Here is a 17,723-nt window from a genome sequence, read left to right on the forward strand (position 1 = left end):
GAGTAGCGTAGTTGATGTCAGAGATTTAATTTTCGATTATATGAGAACTTGATTATCTAAAACAATATGGATGACAGAAAGTTAACTGTTCCTGATTGTATTCATGACAGTCACACACACAACAAAATAATATTCTCCCACTGTACATGTTGGTCTCCTGTGGTTTTGTCTAAAGGTTTAATTCAATCAATAGCGGATGTAGTAGACTTCAGTATTTGGAATTTACACAGCACCTTCCTGTCAGTCACGTCTACTATTTTGTTTCTGGTGGCCGAGACATTTTAAAGAAAAAGAAAGAAAGAAAGAACAAGTTATTGATCCCCAGAGGGGAAATTCTCCCCCCCCCCCCCCCCCAGTTATTGGGGGATTCCATTTTTAGTCACTGTAAAGGAAAAGGCACGTCACTCAGCCTCATCTGCTGTGTTGAAGCTGTCTCCTTCAGCCTATTAGCTCAAAGACAGAGCTTCTGTCTCCATGGTTTCTAAACCCAATTAAAGATGTTCCAATTAGAGGGTGGAAAGTGTTGTGTTGGGTGAGAGCGTGAGGACCCCTGCCTCACCCTGTAGATGAACAACCCCCATAGTCTTCTTGTGCTACAACTCGTCATACCTACAGAGTCTAAATCTTAATAGTATTGCCACAAACTGGAACCAAACTGATATACCAGAGACACTGATTGTATATTAATTAATATGATAATATGCATTTCGTGAACCAAAGGCTACAATTTATGAAATGATAGCAAAGTTCACCTGAAAACATCCCATACTGCTTAAGTCTGGAAAACAGTTTTTTGTGTGTCATCAGAACAGAGAGAAGGAGCTTTTGGATCATATTGTTTAATGAATTTGATCTCTTCTTCTGATCCAATCCTTGATTCTGATATCACCACTTGCCTCTTCCATACAATAAGAAGTCAAACACATGAAATGTAGTATGCTCTGAAGATGTTATTGCTAAGCTTTAAGAGACTTTCTTTCCTTCACTTTTTTCCAAAATTCTCTGGGATATTCTATTTTTCAAAACATTTTAAGGCCTGGAAACACATTTCCAAATCAAAATTCCACAAGAGTAGAAACCCTGCAAAACACCTTGTTGAAAATAGCAGCAAAGGGATTATTTCATAAATCAACTTTCTCTCCTCCACCCTCTACAGAATCTACAGCTCATGTTTACACCCTGATGATGACTAATCACAGATATCAGTAACCCTGACAACGACTCCACAGAGGTTAAGTTGTGGGAATCCCTACAGTCTAGAGAACTGAGGAAGCCTTCTTCGAGGCCTTTACTAGCAAGTCCAGTTGCCTAAGATGAACTTTCCTTGAATTCCATGAACTGGATGACTGAGAACCTTCACAGACTTCATGTTTACGGAATTGTATCTGCTCTCTTTTCCACCAAATTGAGCTTCTCTTCTTAGTTGATAGAAAATTAGGTGCGCCTTAGTTCAGGCTAATCATAGATTCCTGTGTTGTGAAGACAGTCAAGATTGACATCACTGGTCTGTGTGTGTGTGTGTAGGTGTGTGTGTGATGTCTAGTTTTTGGAGGTTTAACTAGTCTGCAGGTCTGTTCCCAGGCTTACAGAGCTTTGTGTACTGAGCCAGTATGCTGGTAGTGTTTGCGTTTGTATAAGGCCAAAGCTGTGTTAGAACAAATACAGACAATGCTGCTTTGGGGCACGAGCAAGGGGGAGGAACTGCAAATGTAGGAATAATGAGAATGAGAAATTCACGCAGATGTATGATGTGCATTTCATGTTGATATACTATATATATACAGTAGATATGTAATTGAGCGCATAATACTGCAATTAATCAGAATTTTGCATTACAGAGAGCCTTCAAACACTCATCTTCATATTCTCTGTGTTTTAGCATTGGACTGTAGTGATTGGAATTCCGGCTCTTTTTAGAGAGCCGGTTCTTTTGGCTCGGCCCGTCGTTCACTTCAAAGAGCCAGCTCTTAGAGATAACATTATTGCTCCATGTATTTTGTATCCTCTGTTATCAGGTTTGACTGTCTGTTTTTACTGCAACTCTTCGGCCTGCTTGTTTTTTTTTTATCAGCGCCGCTTCAGTTTGCATCAGCCAGTCTGACACATGGCAGTCGTTAGCTTGACTAGCCGCTAATTTAGCATTTCAAACCCAGTTATGAGGGATTTAAGTAATAATTATTATTAACAACTTATTCGTATCGCAGCAGCAGAAAGAACGATTACCCACTGCTAGGTAGGAGAGCCATGGCCACACTCCTTCCTTTTACCACTTCTTACCTATGTGAGTAGCCTCAATAAAAACAAAATACAGGTCAAAGCTGTACATCGAAAATGAGTGTCAGTCTGACAGCTGCAACTCCGATCTGAAAAGATCTGCAGTACAGTCACTGAATAATGTGGTGATTAAGGTGTCATTTTTGCAAAAAAAATGTTCAGGTTTTAGTTTTTTCTCTCAGGGAGCTGGTTAAGTTTTAAAAACCAGAGAGGTAATAAAAGGGGGACTTGCAGAAAAGGTTTGGCAAGATTGACATATAAATACATTTACGAGGAATGGCAGTTTCGCCAAAATAACCAAATCAATATTCCACAAAATAAGGCAAAACATAAGGCATGCAATGCAGCAGCCAACTTTGACAAAGGGAGAATTTAAACATAGTAGCAAAACAGCATCAGTTGTCTTATGATGTGTTTGGGAGGTATGGTAACTAGGACAATATCCAATTTACAACCTGGAAATTGGATAAACAAATAGCACAAATAGCTCAGTGGGGAGAGTGGTGGTCTGAAGGCCAACATGTCCCTGGTTCAAAAGTTCTTTTATCTACCTTTGTTGAACGCACTTATTGTAAGTCGCTTTGGATAAAAGCGTCTGCTAAATGACCGTAATGTAATGTAATGTAATGTAATGTAATGTAATTACACAATGCATCATGTTTATTGGAGAACTTTAAGATTCTATTGAATCTATGAATGTACATGATGTTGTACATAAGATGAGATAAGATGTTACTAGTGCCACACTAGCGGCAGTGTTACAGCAGCAGGGCTGCAAAAAGGCAAAAATAGGCACCGGTAGAAAATTGTTCATAATTTATAATGAATTATATATATATATATATATATATATATATATATATATGTATGACTTAATACATTACATACACAGTTTCCCTCACCTCAGCTCCATGTTCTGGGATGTTTTTTAGTTTTTTTTTCAAAATCAGTCTGTGTGGTGTAATGTGGCATTTAACTTTTGCACTCTTCACAATGGCCATTGTTTCATTGCAAATTAAGCATGAAGCATCCAGCTGAATAAGGGGCACTGGACTGGTGGTTGGATGAAGTTAAATTTCTGCTTCCTTTTTTTACATCTACCTAACAGACCATGATAGCTATTAAAACATTCCAACAAATGAGAATAAATTGTCTGACTGCTATCACAAATGAACCCCAGATGAATCCTTGTTGATCAACAATAATGCATTTGTGTTGACAGTCTTTACACCAGGGTCTATCCTGCTATGAACTGCTTTTACCTGGTATCAGGAAAAATGTAATGTTTACTATACCAGGATAACAAGCAGATGGCATAATGGCATTGCATTATGTTCACATTACATTACATTACATTACATTACATTACATTATGGTCATTTAGCAGACGCTTTTATCCAAAGCGACTTACAATAAGTGTGTTCAACAAAGGTAGATAAAAGAACTTCAGGTCACAAGAAATGTGACCTGACTATGTTCACAGACATAGTCAGTCAGTTCTGACCTGCCTAGATGAAGGGGTAAACAAATCCAAGACCAATTGAACTAGACCAAACAGCATAGGTCTGAAATTACTCATAAAGACATCTCACGTTACCAGTATCCAGAGAAACCTTTGGTATCACAGCATTCAGACACTGCATAATGTTTTACTCTCTGATCGAAGTCAGTTCACCTCTTTCTATCATTGATCGCTAGCCCAGTCAATACAAAATGATTATGCAGAGCATATTGCAAAGAGAAACCACAAAGGCACTATTGGAACCTCCTGGCAGAAAAACATTCAGTCTGGAGCGAACCTGTGATGGCTCAGGCTGGATGTCAGGTGCCAGTGGAAGGTAAACTGAGAGTTTAGTTATGGAATAGAATGGGGTGATTTATCTCAATAATGGCTTTTTTTGTGTGACAGGCCAATTTCACTGCCCAGAGGTGTTTTCTTTTTTCTTTCTTTTTTTTCTTCAGGCAGAAGGTTGTTTCCAAAGGAAGGAGGTGCTGAATGAATGGCCTGAGATCAGACTGGGGTGGAGGGAGGAGGCTTCATAAACACACATGAGCATTCCTTAAGTTCGGCTGTGTCAGCTGCGACAATAAAGAAAAGGGATGAAGCAGAGCCACTTCCCCAGTGGAGAAAAACACCAAGATTCTGAGTTCATCTTTATATTCTGTAAGGGTTACTCTCAAGGCTAGAGCAGGGAGACACAGTGCCTTTTGATTGTCATGCTTCCCTTTGATCCCATCCTACAAATCTACCATGTGGCTGCATATCCATATTTCAGAGTATGCACATCAAAAACCTTGCAAATCAAACCAGCAAAAATTTGGTTCTCAGTGTAAAGGCAAAACATTAATCTCTGAAATTACACACAGACATGTAGCCTATAATTTGCAGCTATGGGGCTTTTAGTTTATTTTTGATCATGCTGCATTCAGCACACATCCGGGGAAATTTAGGAGTTAATCTGCTATACCTGTGGGATACAGGGGTCTGTTTATGCAGAACCGATACCACAAATCTTTCTTGTGGGTGCACCTCACTAGATGCATTCATTTGAACTGACGAAGGCAAATGTTTTTATGATGAATTTGCTATAAATTATGAATATTTCAAAGGCAATGTATGTATGGCTCACCCTCCCTTTGGCAGTTTTTACAGTTATATTTTATGAACTATATAGAATATGAACACACTTACTATATGTGCTAACCAGAAGAGATTTGCATGTGTGATTTTGAGAGCCAACTTAATTACATCATCAGTCCCTGCAGAGTCTCGCGGGATCATCAACTTATCGTGGTGAGGTGGTTTGTGTGTTCCAATGACCTCTAGAGCCCTGTCGGCTGGAGTTTTGAGCTCCTGGTAGGGTCACCGATGCCGAATAGGTCGAAAGATAGGGGCCAGACGGAGAGTGATCCCCCTGGTCCTCCAGGTTGGGGGTTGGACTGAGGGCTGATAACCCTCTCTTGTAAAAATCAGCTTACTACAGAAACCAGAAGCAGAGTAAATCTACTATATAAAGGGGGTGCCGTGGCCGCATCTCATTGTAGAGGTTTTATGAAGCACAGGGGCCAGGGCCATCCGGACCCCCCCTGGGCCAATAAGGCCATTGGTCCACCCAAAACATGCTATGAGAATTGGAAATTGGAATGTAAGAATGGTGTACAGCAGTGGCAATATTGCCCAAGCAGCAAAGGAAATGAGCAAGAGGGATATTGACATCGTGGGCATCAGTGAAACTCACTGGGCAGGTCAGCGAAAGATGCAGCTGGAAGATGGCGAGATCATGGTTTATTCTTGAAGGGATGACAACATTAATAGAGAGGCGGTAGGGATACTTATTTCGAAAAATGCAGCGGCTCTCATGGAATGGACTTCAGTTTGTGAGAGAATAATTCAAGCCAGATTATACTCCAGACACATAAAATTGACCGTCATACACATTTATGCACCCACAGAAGAAGCAGACAGGAGGTGAAGGATGAGTTCTGCATCCTGCACAAGACTGCAGGATGTAGTGGATAATAGGAATCAGCATGATATGTTAATCGTCACTGGAGACAGGAATGCAAAGTTTGGAGGTCAAAACAGGGACTTTGAAAGAGTCATGGGAAAGCATGGACTGGGAGTGCGGAACGATAATGGAGAACGATTATGTGAGATGTGTGATCAACAAACTGGTGATAACAGGAACCTTGTTCCCGCACAAGACCATCCACAAAGCAACATGGATTTTACCAGATGGCAGGACGAAAAACCAGATAGACGATGTTTTGATTAGCAAGCGGTTTCGAAATTCGGTGGAAGACACAAGGGTCTACAGGTCAGCAGATATCTGAAGTGACCCCTATCTAGTATGCACAACGATAAAGCTCAGGTTAAATAGAGCTCCAACACAGAGGAGTAACAACAGAGTCAAGGATGACACATCCAAATTGAAGGACGAAGATGTGAGCAATGCATTTAAGATCACATTGAGAAATAGGTACCAAGTACTCGAAGAAGAAGAAAAAGAACCAGCGGACGAAGAGAATGAAGTGGAGTGAGATTTTCGGGTTATGAAGAAGGCGTACATAGAGGTTGAAGAAACGGTCTTGGGTAACCCCAGAAGAAGAAGAAGCCATTGATCAGTAGAGAATCATGGAGGTTGATAGACCAGAGACAGCAGATAAATGAGAAGACACGGTCAGAGAGGGTAAAGGGGCAGCTGAGAACAAAATACAGAGAGGAAGACAGGAAGGTGAAACAAAGTTTAAAATCAGACAAGATATGGTTGAAGAACATTGCAAGTGAAGCAGAGGAGGCAGCATGTAGCCAGCACATGAAGCACAGCACAGAAGTATGGAATTCCAGAGATGATTGTACAAATCGTGAAGCTACTCTATGAAGATTTCTAGTGTACTGTTGAAGAGCAGGGTGAAACTGGCAAGAGGTTTGGCATCAAGACCGGGGTCAAACAAGGTTACAATATGTCAGGGTTTTTGTTCTTGATGGTCATGGACTGGATATGAAGAAGAACAGTTGATCTAGGTGAAAATGGTATTAGATGGAAGTTCACAACCAAGCCTGATGACTTAGATTTTGCTGACGACATAGCCTTATTTTCCTCTACTGAACAACATATTCAGGAGTAGACAGCAAAATTGGATGACAAAGCCAGGCGTGTAGGGCTCAAGATAAATTTGGAGAAGACCAAGATATTGAGGATAAATGCAAGACAGCAAGAGAAGATCATAATCCATGGACAGGAGATTGAGGATGTGGACGAATGTATATACTTGTAGACAGATGATGATGACCCTGCAGAGGTTTGTAACATTAGCTAGCTTGCTATCTGGCAACTGTGCAGTGATACAAAATATTAACCAATTTATTTTACACAACATGTAAATTAGTGTTCTCTAATAAGTTTGCCTAAAAACATGTTTGGACATTTCTGAATTTTTCTAAAAACATACGTGAATTCATAATTTATTGGATTATTCAAAGAACCAATGAAGCCATTGTATATGTTCCATCATGAGTAGCCCCTCCTCGTAACATCACACTCAAAAACAGACTGCATTGTGAAAGGATAATATATAGTAATCGCCTTGTTTGATCAAACTATACTTACGTACTACAGTACTAGAAGTTGACAAACTGTACAATTTAGATTAAAAAAGCTGTTTACTGTGTACAGTTGGTACACAATGGTTTTGCCTGTTTAGCATTTCCACAGAGCCTGAGGTAAATGTTCTGTACATTCATATCAAATCATGTCATATTATTGAAAAGGAGTTACCGTATTCCATCAGACATATATGGGTGATAAAATAATCAAATCAATTTCCATAGCCACAGGGCTTTTAAAAGCTACACTTCAGATGTCTGTGTGGGTAGAACTGTACGGATCCATACTGTATGTACAAACCAATATGTCTTTTTTTAAACCATGTGTTGTCCATCTTAAAAGGCAGCCATGTGATACAGTTATCTTTATTATTGCCAATTCACATTTTTGATTGATAGATTTTATACTTTCCCAGCAGCCAACTCCCAACAATACACTGACTAGCAGAAATGTTAGACTCTGTTGAGAAAGGAAATCCATCACAGTGAACCATTTGCCACCTTGATTCTAGGTTATTGTTGTGTGGTAATGCACCTGTAAGAGTGCAGTTTGGAAGCTCTCCCAGTTGAAGAATGTTGCAAAATCTGAGCTATGAGTGATCAGCATTTGCAATCACATATTGAAGTTTCCTGAAAACCATAATTTTATGTTCCAATGAATGTGACCAACACATTTCTATTACCTGTGCACACTATAATTAATTTGATTTCATCTTTGAATCAAGAAGTATCTGTCATCTGTACTTTTCTCCATTTTCACAGAAAAATCTGTTTATAGTGAAAATCAAAATGATTATGAAATTTATGTAGCCCACATGTGATGCTAATCTATTCTATCCTATTCTATTCTATTCTATCATCTATCTGTCCCCTAACATATGTGTGTGTGTGTGTGTGTGTGTGTATGAATAATGTCTCATCCGGTGTATGTGTGTGTGTGTGTGTGTGTGTGTGTGTGTGTCTATGTCTAATCCAGCCTCCCATATCATCTGGTGAATTGGCACACCACTGGCACACAGTTGACTGAATGGGATAATGTGACAAATATGCAACACTACTTGGAGTTGTTAGATAATTATGCATGGATAATTCCTTTAATGATTATTATTTCAAAAATCCCCTTTTTAATTTGCAACCTATCACTGTGTTGATGAAATGGTTGTAGCTGAGGCATTCACTGAAACAGTTTTAAAGGAGGGAAAAGGTTCAGTTTTCCATGCATACTTCATGACTTGTGGGTTTGTTGCGTTGACTATGAAAACACAGAATTGCATTTTTGATGGTCCTCAGGGCAAAAGTCAAAAGCTGACTATTTTCTGGGAACTGTATTTACAAGCAGCAGATGCATCAACAGGTGCGTGCGTGCGTGCGTGCGTGCGTGCGTGCGTGCGTGCGTGCGTGCGTGCGTGCGTGTGTGTGGGCGCGTGTGTGTGTGCGTGTCTGTGGTTGTGCATTTAATTTGTGGTTTGAGTCGTAGTGTTGAGTTGTTCTTCAAAAAACCTTATTGCAGTATCAGTGCCACAACAATGACAGACTGAATACATTATCTGTAACAAACGTGATGACATGACCATGTTTGTTTCACATATGTTGTGAAAAGCAAGATTCCCTTGTGGTAATTTGTGCACAAGCGTCTCATTAAGGCTCCTTTTATTATTTTTTATTTATTTATTATTTTTATAAGGTGTCCCACGATCAGCCAATATATATCAACACGTTTCATACTGCCTCTGGTCTCTAAGCAAAATAACCTCATCAGATGAAACCTGAATTTTCTTGTAATTAAGAGTAACTGGGAAAAAAACAAATTCAACAAATATAGAGCAAGAAGTGCCACAAGAAACAAGTAATTTCATCGTCATCATCTTCAACATCAGGTAGATTTAATACAGATATAAAATGTGTGATGTGGGTTTTCTGAATAGCTTAGCAACATAATGTGGTAATGCCTCGATCAATTCAAACACTGTCTTTTAAAACTGTCTTTTACCTCAGTTTTTGTATCACCAAACATAAAAGCAATCACTTCAGCCTTCAGAAGTCCATATCAGTGTGTGGGAGCCTGTTTACTCAGAGTAGCATCATTCAATTATTAGATAATAAATGATTTTACGTCTAATGTATGTCTAATGAGAGTATTCCATTTCCATGTGCATTTGCTCAATGAGAGGACTCGCCTCACACTGCAATCAAACTATACATCATCTTTTCATGAAAAAAGGTGGAATCCTCCGATTTCATGCATGTATACAGTTTTACACATCGATTGTCAGAGTATTGAATTCATGTAGTGTAGACATACTGATTGACACACTCACACAGACTCACAGGGAGTCACGCCTCAGGTTGTTCTTGTGCTTTTGTGATAAATGGAGTATTTGTATCCAGGGTGTAGGCTGCTTTCTGCTCAGTTGCCTGTCTCTAGCTAAGCTAAGCCTTGTGTTGCAGATAATGACAGCTGTGAAAGGAGTAGGGGACTGAATGAAAAGCAATGGGAGTGCTGAGTAGCTGTGGATTTAGTCAGTCTGCCCTGCCATGCCTGTATTTACCATCCCCATGTGCCCCGCAGCGTCACACAGGGGTGCACACGCCTCCAACTCACTTGTATGCGGTCTACCACTGTTTGCTGTATGGATGTTTTTATTTACCTATATTTCCAAAAGGCTCAGTGTCTATTCTCAGTGCGACCGTGGCATTAAAAGGGCCAGAAAATCTTTCAGTCACATAGATTTTTTTACTTTATTTACCCTTTGTTTCAAAAGAAATTGTTTGGGTGGATTCCAAAATATAATTTGACAACACTGTCTCATCCAAAACAAGAGAGATGTTGGAATACTTCCATCCAGGGTTTCTGTTCTCTTTAATAACATCATGTAAGACTCGTGATTTTCTTGGTTTGCAAAATGATGACATGTACCAAAGTCAAGTCAAACAAGAACCTGAGAAGTAAAAAGAACAAATAACTTAATTACTGGAAATTGACTCTAGTACAGGGGTGGCGAAACCGCGGCTCGCGAGCCACTCTTTGCCGGCTGACGTGCGGCTCGGCTCCAGCTTGAGTGCTCACAGGTTCTTCTCTTGGTGTACATCATTTTCATATTGTAAAATAAACATCTAAAATGCATATGCTATGTTTGGCAATACAGACAAAAAGCTGTACGATTTATTTTATTTACCGTAATTTCCGAACTATTGAGCGCACCTGAATATAAGCCGCACCAACTAAATTTTAAAAGAAAAAAAAACTTTGTACATAAATAGGCCACAACTGTCTACAAGCCCCAGGTGTCCTGGTGTTATTACCTCTGAATGCTTTTGTTGTCTTTTTGCATTGAGTCAGTTCTTCACGCTGCCGTTTCCAACGTCTCACCATCGATTCATTGATGCCAAGCTTACGTGCAGCAGCTCTATTTCCTACTTCTACAGCTAGATCGATTGCCTTTAACTTAAAAGCTGCATCATATGCATTTCTTTGTGTGTTTTCCATAATGGGGGGGTGTGCGTGATGTGCAAAATGTCTGTTTAAAACAATCAAACTACGGTAGCGTCTTCCTCGGCGTATTATTTCTTGCACCTGTCTGTCTCGCTCTTGCGCTTCCTGCTAGAGCGCCCCCTGGTGGCCGTTAGCCCGTAAAAATCTATAGATTGCCTCATCATTATATAGGCCGCAGGGTTCAAAGCGTGTGAAAAAAAGTAGCAGCTTATAGTCCGGAAATTACGGTATATATATTTTGTCACATATTTATCACATGATCTTGAGAGATGTCTTTAAGTAACGTTATAAGAGCACATGGTTCCTTTAAGAAGAGTGACACAGGTATTGTGTCTCAGTGTGTGTGGGTGTGTGTGTGTGTGTGTATGCGCGTGCGTGTGCGTGTGGCCGAGAGAAAGAGAGACTGGTGGTACACAGAGCGTAGGCGGGAGCAATGAATGTTGCTGCTGGAAATGGTGAGTGGACTAACGCCGAAGTTGCTGAGCAAAAACCTCGGCCCCGGAGGAAACATCTCCTCTGCTCCTCCACCACGGTTTTTGAGCCGGACGTTAATGCTGCAAACATGAAGCATTCTAATGTGCACACGCAGTCTCAGAGTGCTACTAGCCAAACTAGCATTAAATACTTACACAAGCACCATGGATGCAGGAAAGCTTAAAGCTAAATAAAAATATGAAGATGAACACCGGACGTTTTAGCTGCGCTCTCTGTCTCCCCTGTAGGCCATGTCGTGCTGGTGCTGTGAACGCTTATCATGGCTTGGGCTGGTCTCTCGCTCACTCTCTTCCCCAGTCACAATGAGGATTGAGGATTGAGGAATGAGGATTGTGCCTTGCTGGCACACTGCCCCTTTTGTTTATAGTTTGAACATTCTTTGTTAGTTCATCTTTGAGCACTTTACCCGTGTGGGTTAATACTTTGTTATCTTTTTGGTCTCACAACACACACAATCTCAAACAATTGTTTTTTTGTTTCTGGTTCTTTTTCCATCAGTTATGTGTTTTCAGGTTTTTGTTGTTTTTTTCTGAGAGAGAGGTTATTTTACCGCCACCATGTCTTCTTTATGGCTCTTATATTATGTTGAACCATTTCATGCCATTGATGGTCTGGTAATAGTGCGGCTCATTGAGAGGTTGTTGGGTTTTGTTGTGGCTCTTTGAGCTGGACTGGTTAGCTCTAGTATCATCTATTGAAAGCAGATAGTGACTGTTGTTATAAGACATTTTCTTGAAGTTCCCGACTCTCTTGTGATTGCTGATTTCACAAATGTTCATTAAAATTGAGCTAGCTGGCACTGACTCCAATTAAGCCATCTGGTTAAATACCGATACATATAAAGCATATTATGGCTACAAAAGTTGAAGACACAGGACGTGGAAGCTATGTTTCCAGGGATAGTAACTGTAAAGGTTGGTTTACCTATTACACCTGGAGAAATTGTGGAAAAGTTTTGGATTTGATTGAGTGTAGAAACCTTATACAATGAACTCATAATATACTTATTTATATATACGATAAATTATATATTTATATTTATATATATATATATTATAATATTAACATTGAATTAATTATTAATCATTAATTATGTATACAATTTTGGAGGGATTAAATCAGAGGTCTTTGTGTGTGTTTCCAGACACTGTGCACACTGCACCCAAAAATCACATTACATTACATTACGATCATTTGGCAGACGCTTTTATCCAAAGCGACTTACATTACATTACCACCCTTCGCAGAGGGGGGAGCAATTGAGGGTTCGGTGCCTTGCTCAGGGGCACCTCGGCAGGGGCTCGAACCAGCAACCCTCCGGTTCCCAAGCGGAAGCACTACCCACTAAGCCACTCCCTCCCACAGAGGAATGGCATGAATACATACGTAACCTTTTCTCCTCCAATTTGGTAATTAACTATTATTCAAGCTAGATGAAGAAGGTTCAGAGAAAACCTTCATGAGTGCAGAAATCCCGGTGCATAAAACAACACACATCTCACTAAATGTGTAGAGAATATGATATAATGTTAGCATCCTGCGTTCATAGATTACATTTCTGGCAAAGTTTAGATGGCCACATGTTATTCTAGTCCTGCATCTGCTGACCTTTATATCTTCCAGTGATTCAGCACTGTCCACCATCACACCATGCAGCCCTGTCGCCTCCTCTTTGTCTCCCCTGAAGCACTGTGGTGGTCAGCAGCAGGAGATTGCTCGCCTCCGTTCTGCTCTGAGAGACTCTGAGACAACTGAGAGAACACTTGCTACTTTGCTCGCATATTTTGGGATTCTATATCCTGGAGATTATTGTTTCCCCCCACCCCCGAAGAAGTATCGCCTCATTCATTTACCTGTGGCGGTACTTATTCATATTGCTCCTCTTCCGATCCCGCGCCGTGCCCCTCTGCTGTAGCTTTGATCAGATTGGGTCTAGTACAGGGATCCACTGACCGGCACCGTTACGTGGGTCATTTGGTACCGTGCCGCACAGAAAGGCTGACAATCAAAAAAGCTAATTTCATGCGGCCTGTCGGTCCTATTTTGTGAAATGACTGTAACCATTCATCTGTGTGTCTGTGTCTCTTGACACATGTCAAGCCGCTAGTCAATTATGCCCACAAGCTTGCAAAAATGAGCGGAAAACAAACATAACGGCATCATTCTCCGCACTGATTCACAATCACCTGTCTTTGCTTTTAAAAGCGTGAATCCAGCCTGTGCCAGAAGAAGATCAACTGCTGGAGGTCGCAAATGACGGTGGCCTTAAAAGTTAGTTTCAGACAAAAAGTGTTGTTGTCTCCCATTAACCCTTGGACTGACCGGCTCGTTGCTAAAACACAAGCTCAGTGCTCCCACTAATTCAGCCTAATTGTGAGTTGTATTCTTTTTATGCACGTTACATTTGTTTTATGCCATATGTCGAATCGTATCATGTGCTCGGTATTTTTAATAGGTGGGCTTTTCTTATTTTGTTCACATGCTTCCAGGTCCACAGAATGTAACAGTAGCTAATGTTGCTCTGGATCGGAATGCATATGTGGGTATTTGTTTGGGAAGGTCTTAGCCATCACCACCTAATAAAAGAGGAACAGAAAACCATTACTGTTGGCCATGGAACACAAACAAAATACATTAGCTGGCATCGAAAGGCCAGCTCTAAATATAGCTTCATGCTAGAGTGTCAAAAAAAATGGACTTTTAGGTACACTTGAAGTAAAGGTCTCCAAAGAAATGAGAACACTCACTCATAAATCAATCCATTAAAGTAAATCAAGTTTTATGTAAATCCTTATTATATTTTGTTGTTAGAATGTTCTCTTAAAACAACAGCAACAATAAAAATCATAATCAACATAATCATCATTATCTTTACAACAGCTATTATAATGATGATGATGATTATAATAATATAAATAATTATAATGATTATTATTAGTAGTAGTAGTACTGTAGTAGTAGTAGCAGTAGTATTGGTGACTTAGTGGTAAGCACCGTCGCCTCACCGCAGGAAGTTCCCGGGTTAAATTCCAGCTTAGACAAATTGAAGTCTTTCTGTGTGGGGTTGTTGTTGCATCCTCCCTCTGTCTGCGTGGGTTTTCTGGGTACTCTTAAGATATGCAGCTTAGGTCAATTGGAAACTCTACAGTTGGCCGTAAGTGTGAATGAGAGTCAGTTTGAGTTATCTGTCCCTCTGCGTTTTCCCTTTGATAGACTGACGACCTGCCCCGGGTGTTTACGGCCCGTTTAAACTGCATGTTTCTGTGCTATTTTACAGCAAATTTTCTACATTATCTGGTACTTTTATGAATACACTTTGAGTAAGAGACAGGCCCCTCATTTCTGACAGCATTTACAGAGGAATGGCTCTACACTAAAGGGTTGATTGACACTTTCATTTAGCCTCAGTTAGAACTTTGGTGTGATGCTCAGATAAGAGTGTCTGAATTCATTCTTAAGCACCGGTGACACTATCAGGGGTGATTATGTCCATGAGTAATGGGACAGGGGTTTGTGTTCATCGTGAGTGATGGGACAACAACATACTGTACCTGTTTTTGTCTTTCTGCAACACTCTAATGACCTCAATTTTCACTTGTATGAGCAACAAACAACCTGGGGGATTCATAATTCTGCACAGCAGTGTTTATCCAAGTGTGTGTGTGAGCGTGCATGTGTTTCGGCATGAATGCACATCCATGAGGGTGCATCATCTTGTGTGCCGATTCCGGCAGTGTGTGTCCAGACTTTAGAGGGATGTGAAGCACAGTCACTGGGCTTGAAATCAACCAGAGTGAAGATTGTTTATGGACTGCCAAAAGTAATTAATCTCCCTACTCTATGAGAATTAATCGGATTAAATGTTCTCGTGGCCCAGTGAATCTGTCTCCCTGTGATGTGAGGAGGCTGAATATCTGGCAGCTCTTCTGTCCCACTTCATACTCATGAGAGTATCATGAATGCCAGGCCTCTACCCAGATTCACTGGCTTCACACCACCACAATGGGCTGCACAATGGCTTTGGAGTGTAATCACATTCCCCTGCTTGTCTGAATGCTTGTCTTTCACGGTGAGAAAAGAGCATTGGCCACTTGACTGCTATTATATTATGACCTTTGATAGAGATGCTAAAGTACCAAGAGAAATTTGTTGATTTTTAGTGTCATCTGTGTGTCTTTGGCCCCGGGTGAAACACATGTTCACACGATTTGACCTTTTTAGCAGTATTCACCAGAGTATTCTGGATCTTCCTCATCTCATAAGGGCTGTAAGGGGGCTAACATCCTAAAAAGGGTACAACATAAATATTCATCACACTTGCTCAGTGACGGTACAACACAATACCCTCACAGAAAATCAAATGATGGATGTGAGAAGGTCAGTAAATTACATAATTAAGTTGTTTTCTGGGACTCTGAAATAATGACCATATCAACTAACCATATCCTCGACTGTCTACTGTGTGGTAGTGTAGCTCTGGGCAAATGGGAGTTAGTGTCCGTACTCAAAGGAAGTCAAGCTAAGTTTTTGCACAGGCCAATCTTACATACATTGTTTCGCAGGGCTTAATGTATAAGGAAAAAAGGCCGAAACCTTGGGAGAGGAAAATCAAAAAGAGATTTCCTCTCCTCAAACAGCCACTTGTGCAATCAGAGCGGTAGGTGGGAAAATAAACTAATTCCAAAAGCAATAGAGATGTAATAATACAGAAAATAAAATCAGTCCGACCCCATGAAAGCCACTGCCCCCCAGTGGAGGTAGCTCCATAAAGCCTTTGGCAAAATATCAAACACTCATTACGCAGAAAGAGATCTTAACAGCCCGCATGAACAGCGCTAGAGATCTCCTCTGACAAAATGATCAGAAGTTATAATACAAACTCTAGTTTTTGATTTAGTTTTGTGCTTAGTCTCAGTCCCAAGACTAAATCAAGACTAGACTTCAATCAACTTTGTATCTGATGGACATACAACAATAACAATAATTATTAAAACCATCAGATTTCAAAATGTCCCTTTAGAAAGCTCTGCTACAATCTCATGTTGTCCTACAGTCAGCGATTGGGAAGTAATAACCTGATGTGAAATGTGTGAAATTTGCGTCCATTTGTAGACTGGTGAAGCAAGGGGGGAATAAACTCTTCTATCTTGCGTGATTGTCATAATTGCTCCTTCCTCTAGGTGCCTGCAGCCATCAAACAGAATGTCATACGGATCTATTGATGGAGGCTCCTTTGGCAGTCGCAACCCATTTGGAGGTCCAGAGAGGCAGGGCTACCAGCCAGTAGGTAAGAAATAAAAAATATTGATTTCTTCATTATTTCACAAAATTGAATTGTATCTTTATCTGTCTTCTCTGTTAGATTTTAGAATAACACGAAACGTTACGTTCACGTCTCAAATTTGAAACGTTAACATAAATAAATGCAGCAAATGATGAATATTATCTGCTGTCACACTCTTTTGTGGCACAGGGTTGAATTGACCAAAAATCCAATTATCCACACATATAATGTTCAGTGATAACCTTTACTCTGTAATGATGTCAGAGCTACCTTTAGAATGTGAAAGTGGAAAGTGACTGGTTTAGATGAAAAGCATTTCTTGTGGCACAGACAACTGCACAGAGAGTGACAGAGAGCCTTTGAACCCTCCTGGGGAGAACAATCAAAGTGACCAACGCACTGGAACATTGTTGTTTTCAGTGTGTAAGTGTTTGTGCTTGTACTTTTGCCCTGAAGAGAACAAAAGAACAGTCTGAGGTTTAAGGCTTTGAAGCATGAAATCTGGTTTCTCTGTGTGAGAGTGAAGTCTGAGGAATAATTAACTGAAATAGAGGGACAAAATGACATGAATAACATACCTCTAAGTTGAACAATTTTTGAATCACATAGGAATAGATTTAGGTGTGGCTGCAGTGACATGTCCCTAACAATATTAGGTTACCTTTGAATTGTCTCTACCAGTATCTTTATGATCTCAAATGATCTTGCAATTTTACTTCCACAACAGTAAACTAGTAAGGTCTATATGGCAGAACAGAGTTTCCAGGTCTGTGTGCTGTCTGTAAAAAGGGTCTATTGTTGAACAGTGGAAGTGAGTCATGAAGGACACCTGCTTATCTGGCAACCTACTATGCAATGATGGCGCCTGAAGTTGTCAGTGCTTTTGGAAATCAATAAATTGGCAAAATAGTAGCAGTTGATAATCATAATTAATGTCATTGACACATTACAGAAACATATCACATCTTTAAATATAGATGTAAATTAATCAGTTGCAGAATAAGAAGAAATGATATTAAATTTTCACATCTTTGTCCCTCTGTTTTGATGAGCATAACAAGAGTGGATTT

General features: G+C 40.2%; 1 protein-coding gene across 1 annotated transcript in view; it reads left to right on the forward strand.

Moving 5' to 3' along the window:
* The window catches only part of tsnare1 (T-SNARE Domain Containing 1), a 131,004-nt gene that overhangs the window by 14,182 nt on the left and 99,099 nt on the right, over positions 1 to 17,723 (forward strand). Inside the window, exon 2 of the mRNA XM_076148512.1 lies at positions 16,550 to 16,656. Within this exon, the coding sequence (XP_076004627.1) occupies positions 16,572 to 16,656 (85 nt within the window). The 5' untranslated portion in view covers positions 16,550 to 16,571. The remainder of the gene's footprint in view (positions 1 to 16,549; positions 16,657 to 17,723) is intronic.

Source organism: Genypterus blacodes, unplaced genomic scaffold (assembly GCF_046128005.1).
Source record: "Genypterus blacodes isolate CSIRO-AG114 ecotype Tasmania unplaced genomic scaffold, CSIRO-AGI_Gbla_v1 ptg000040l_1, whole genome shotgun sequence".
Classification (NCBI taxonomy): Eukaryota; Metazoa; Chordata; class Actinopteri; order Ophidiiformes; family Ophidiidae; genus Genypterus; species Genypterus blacodes.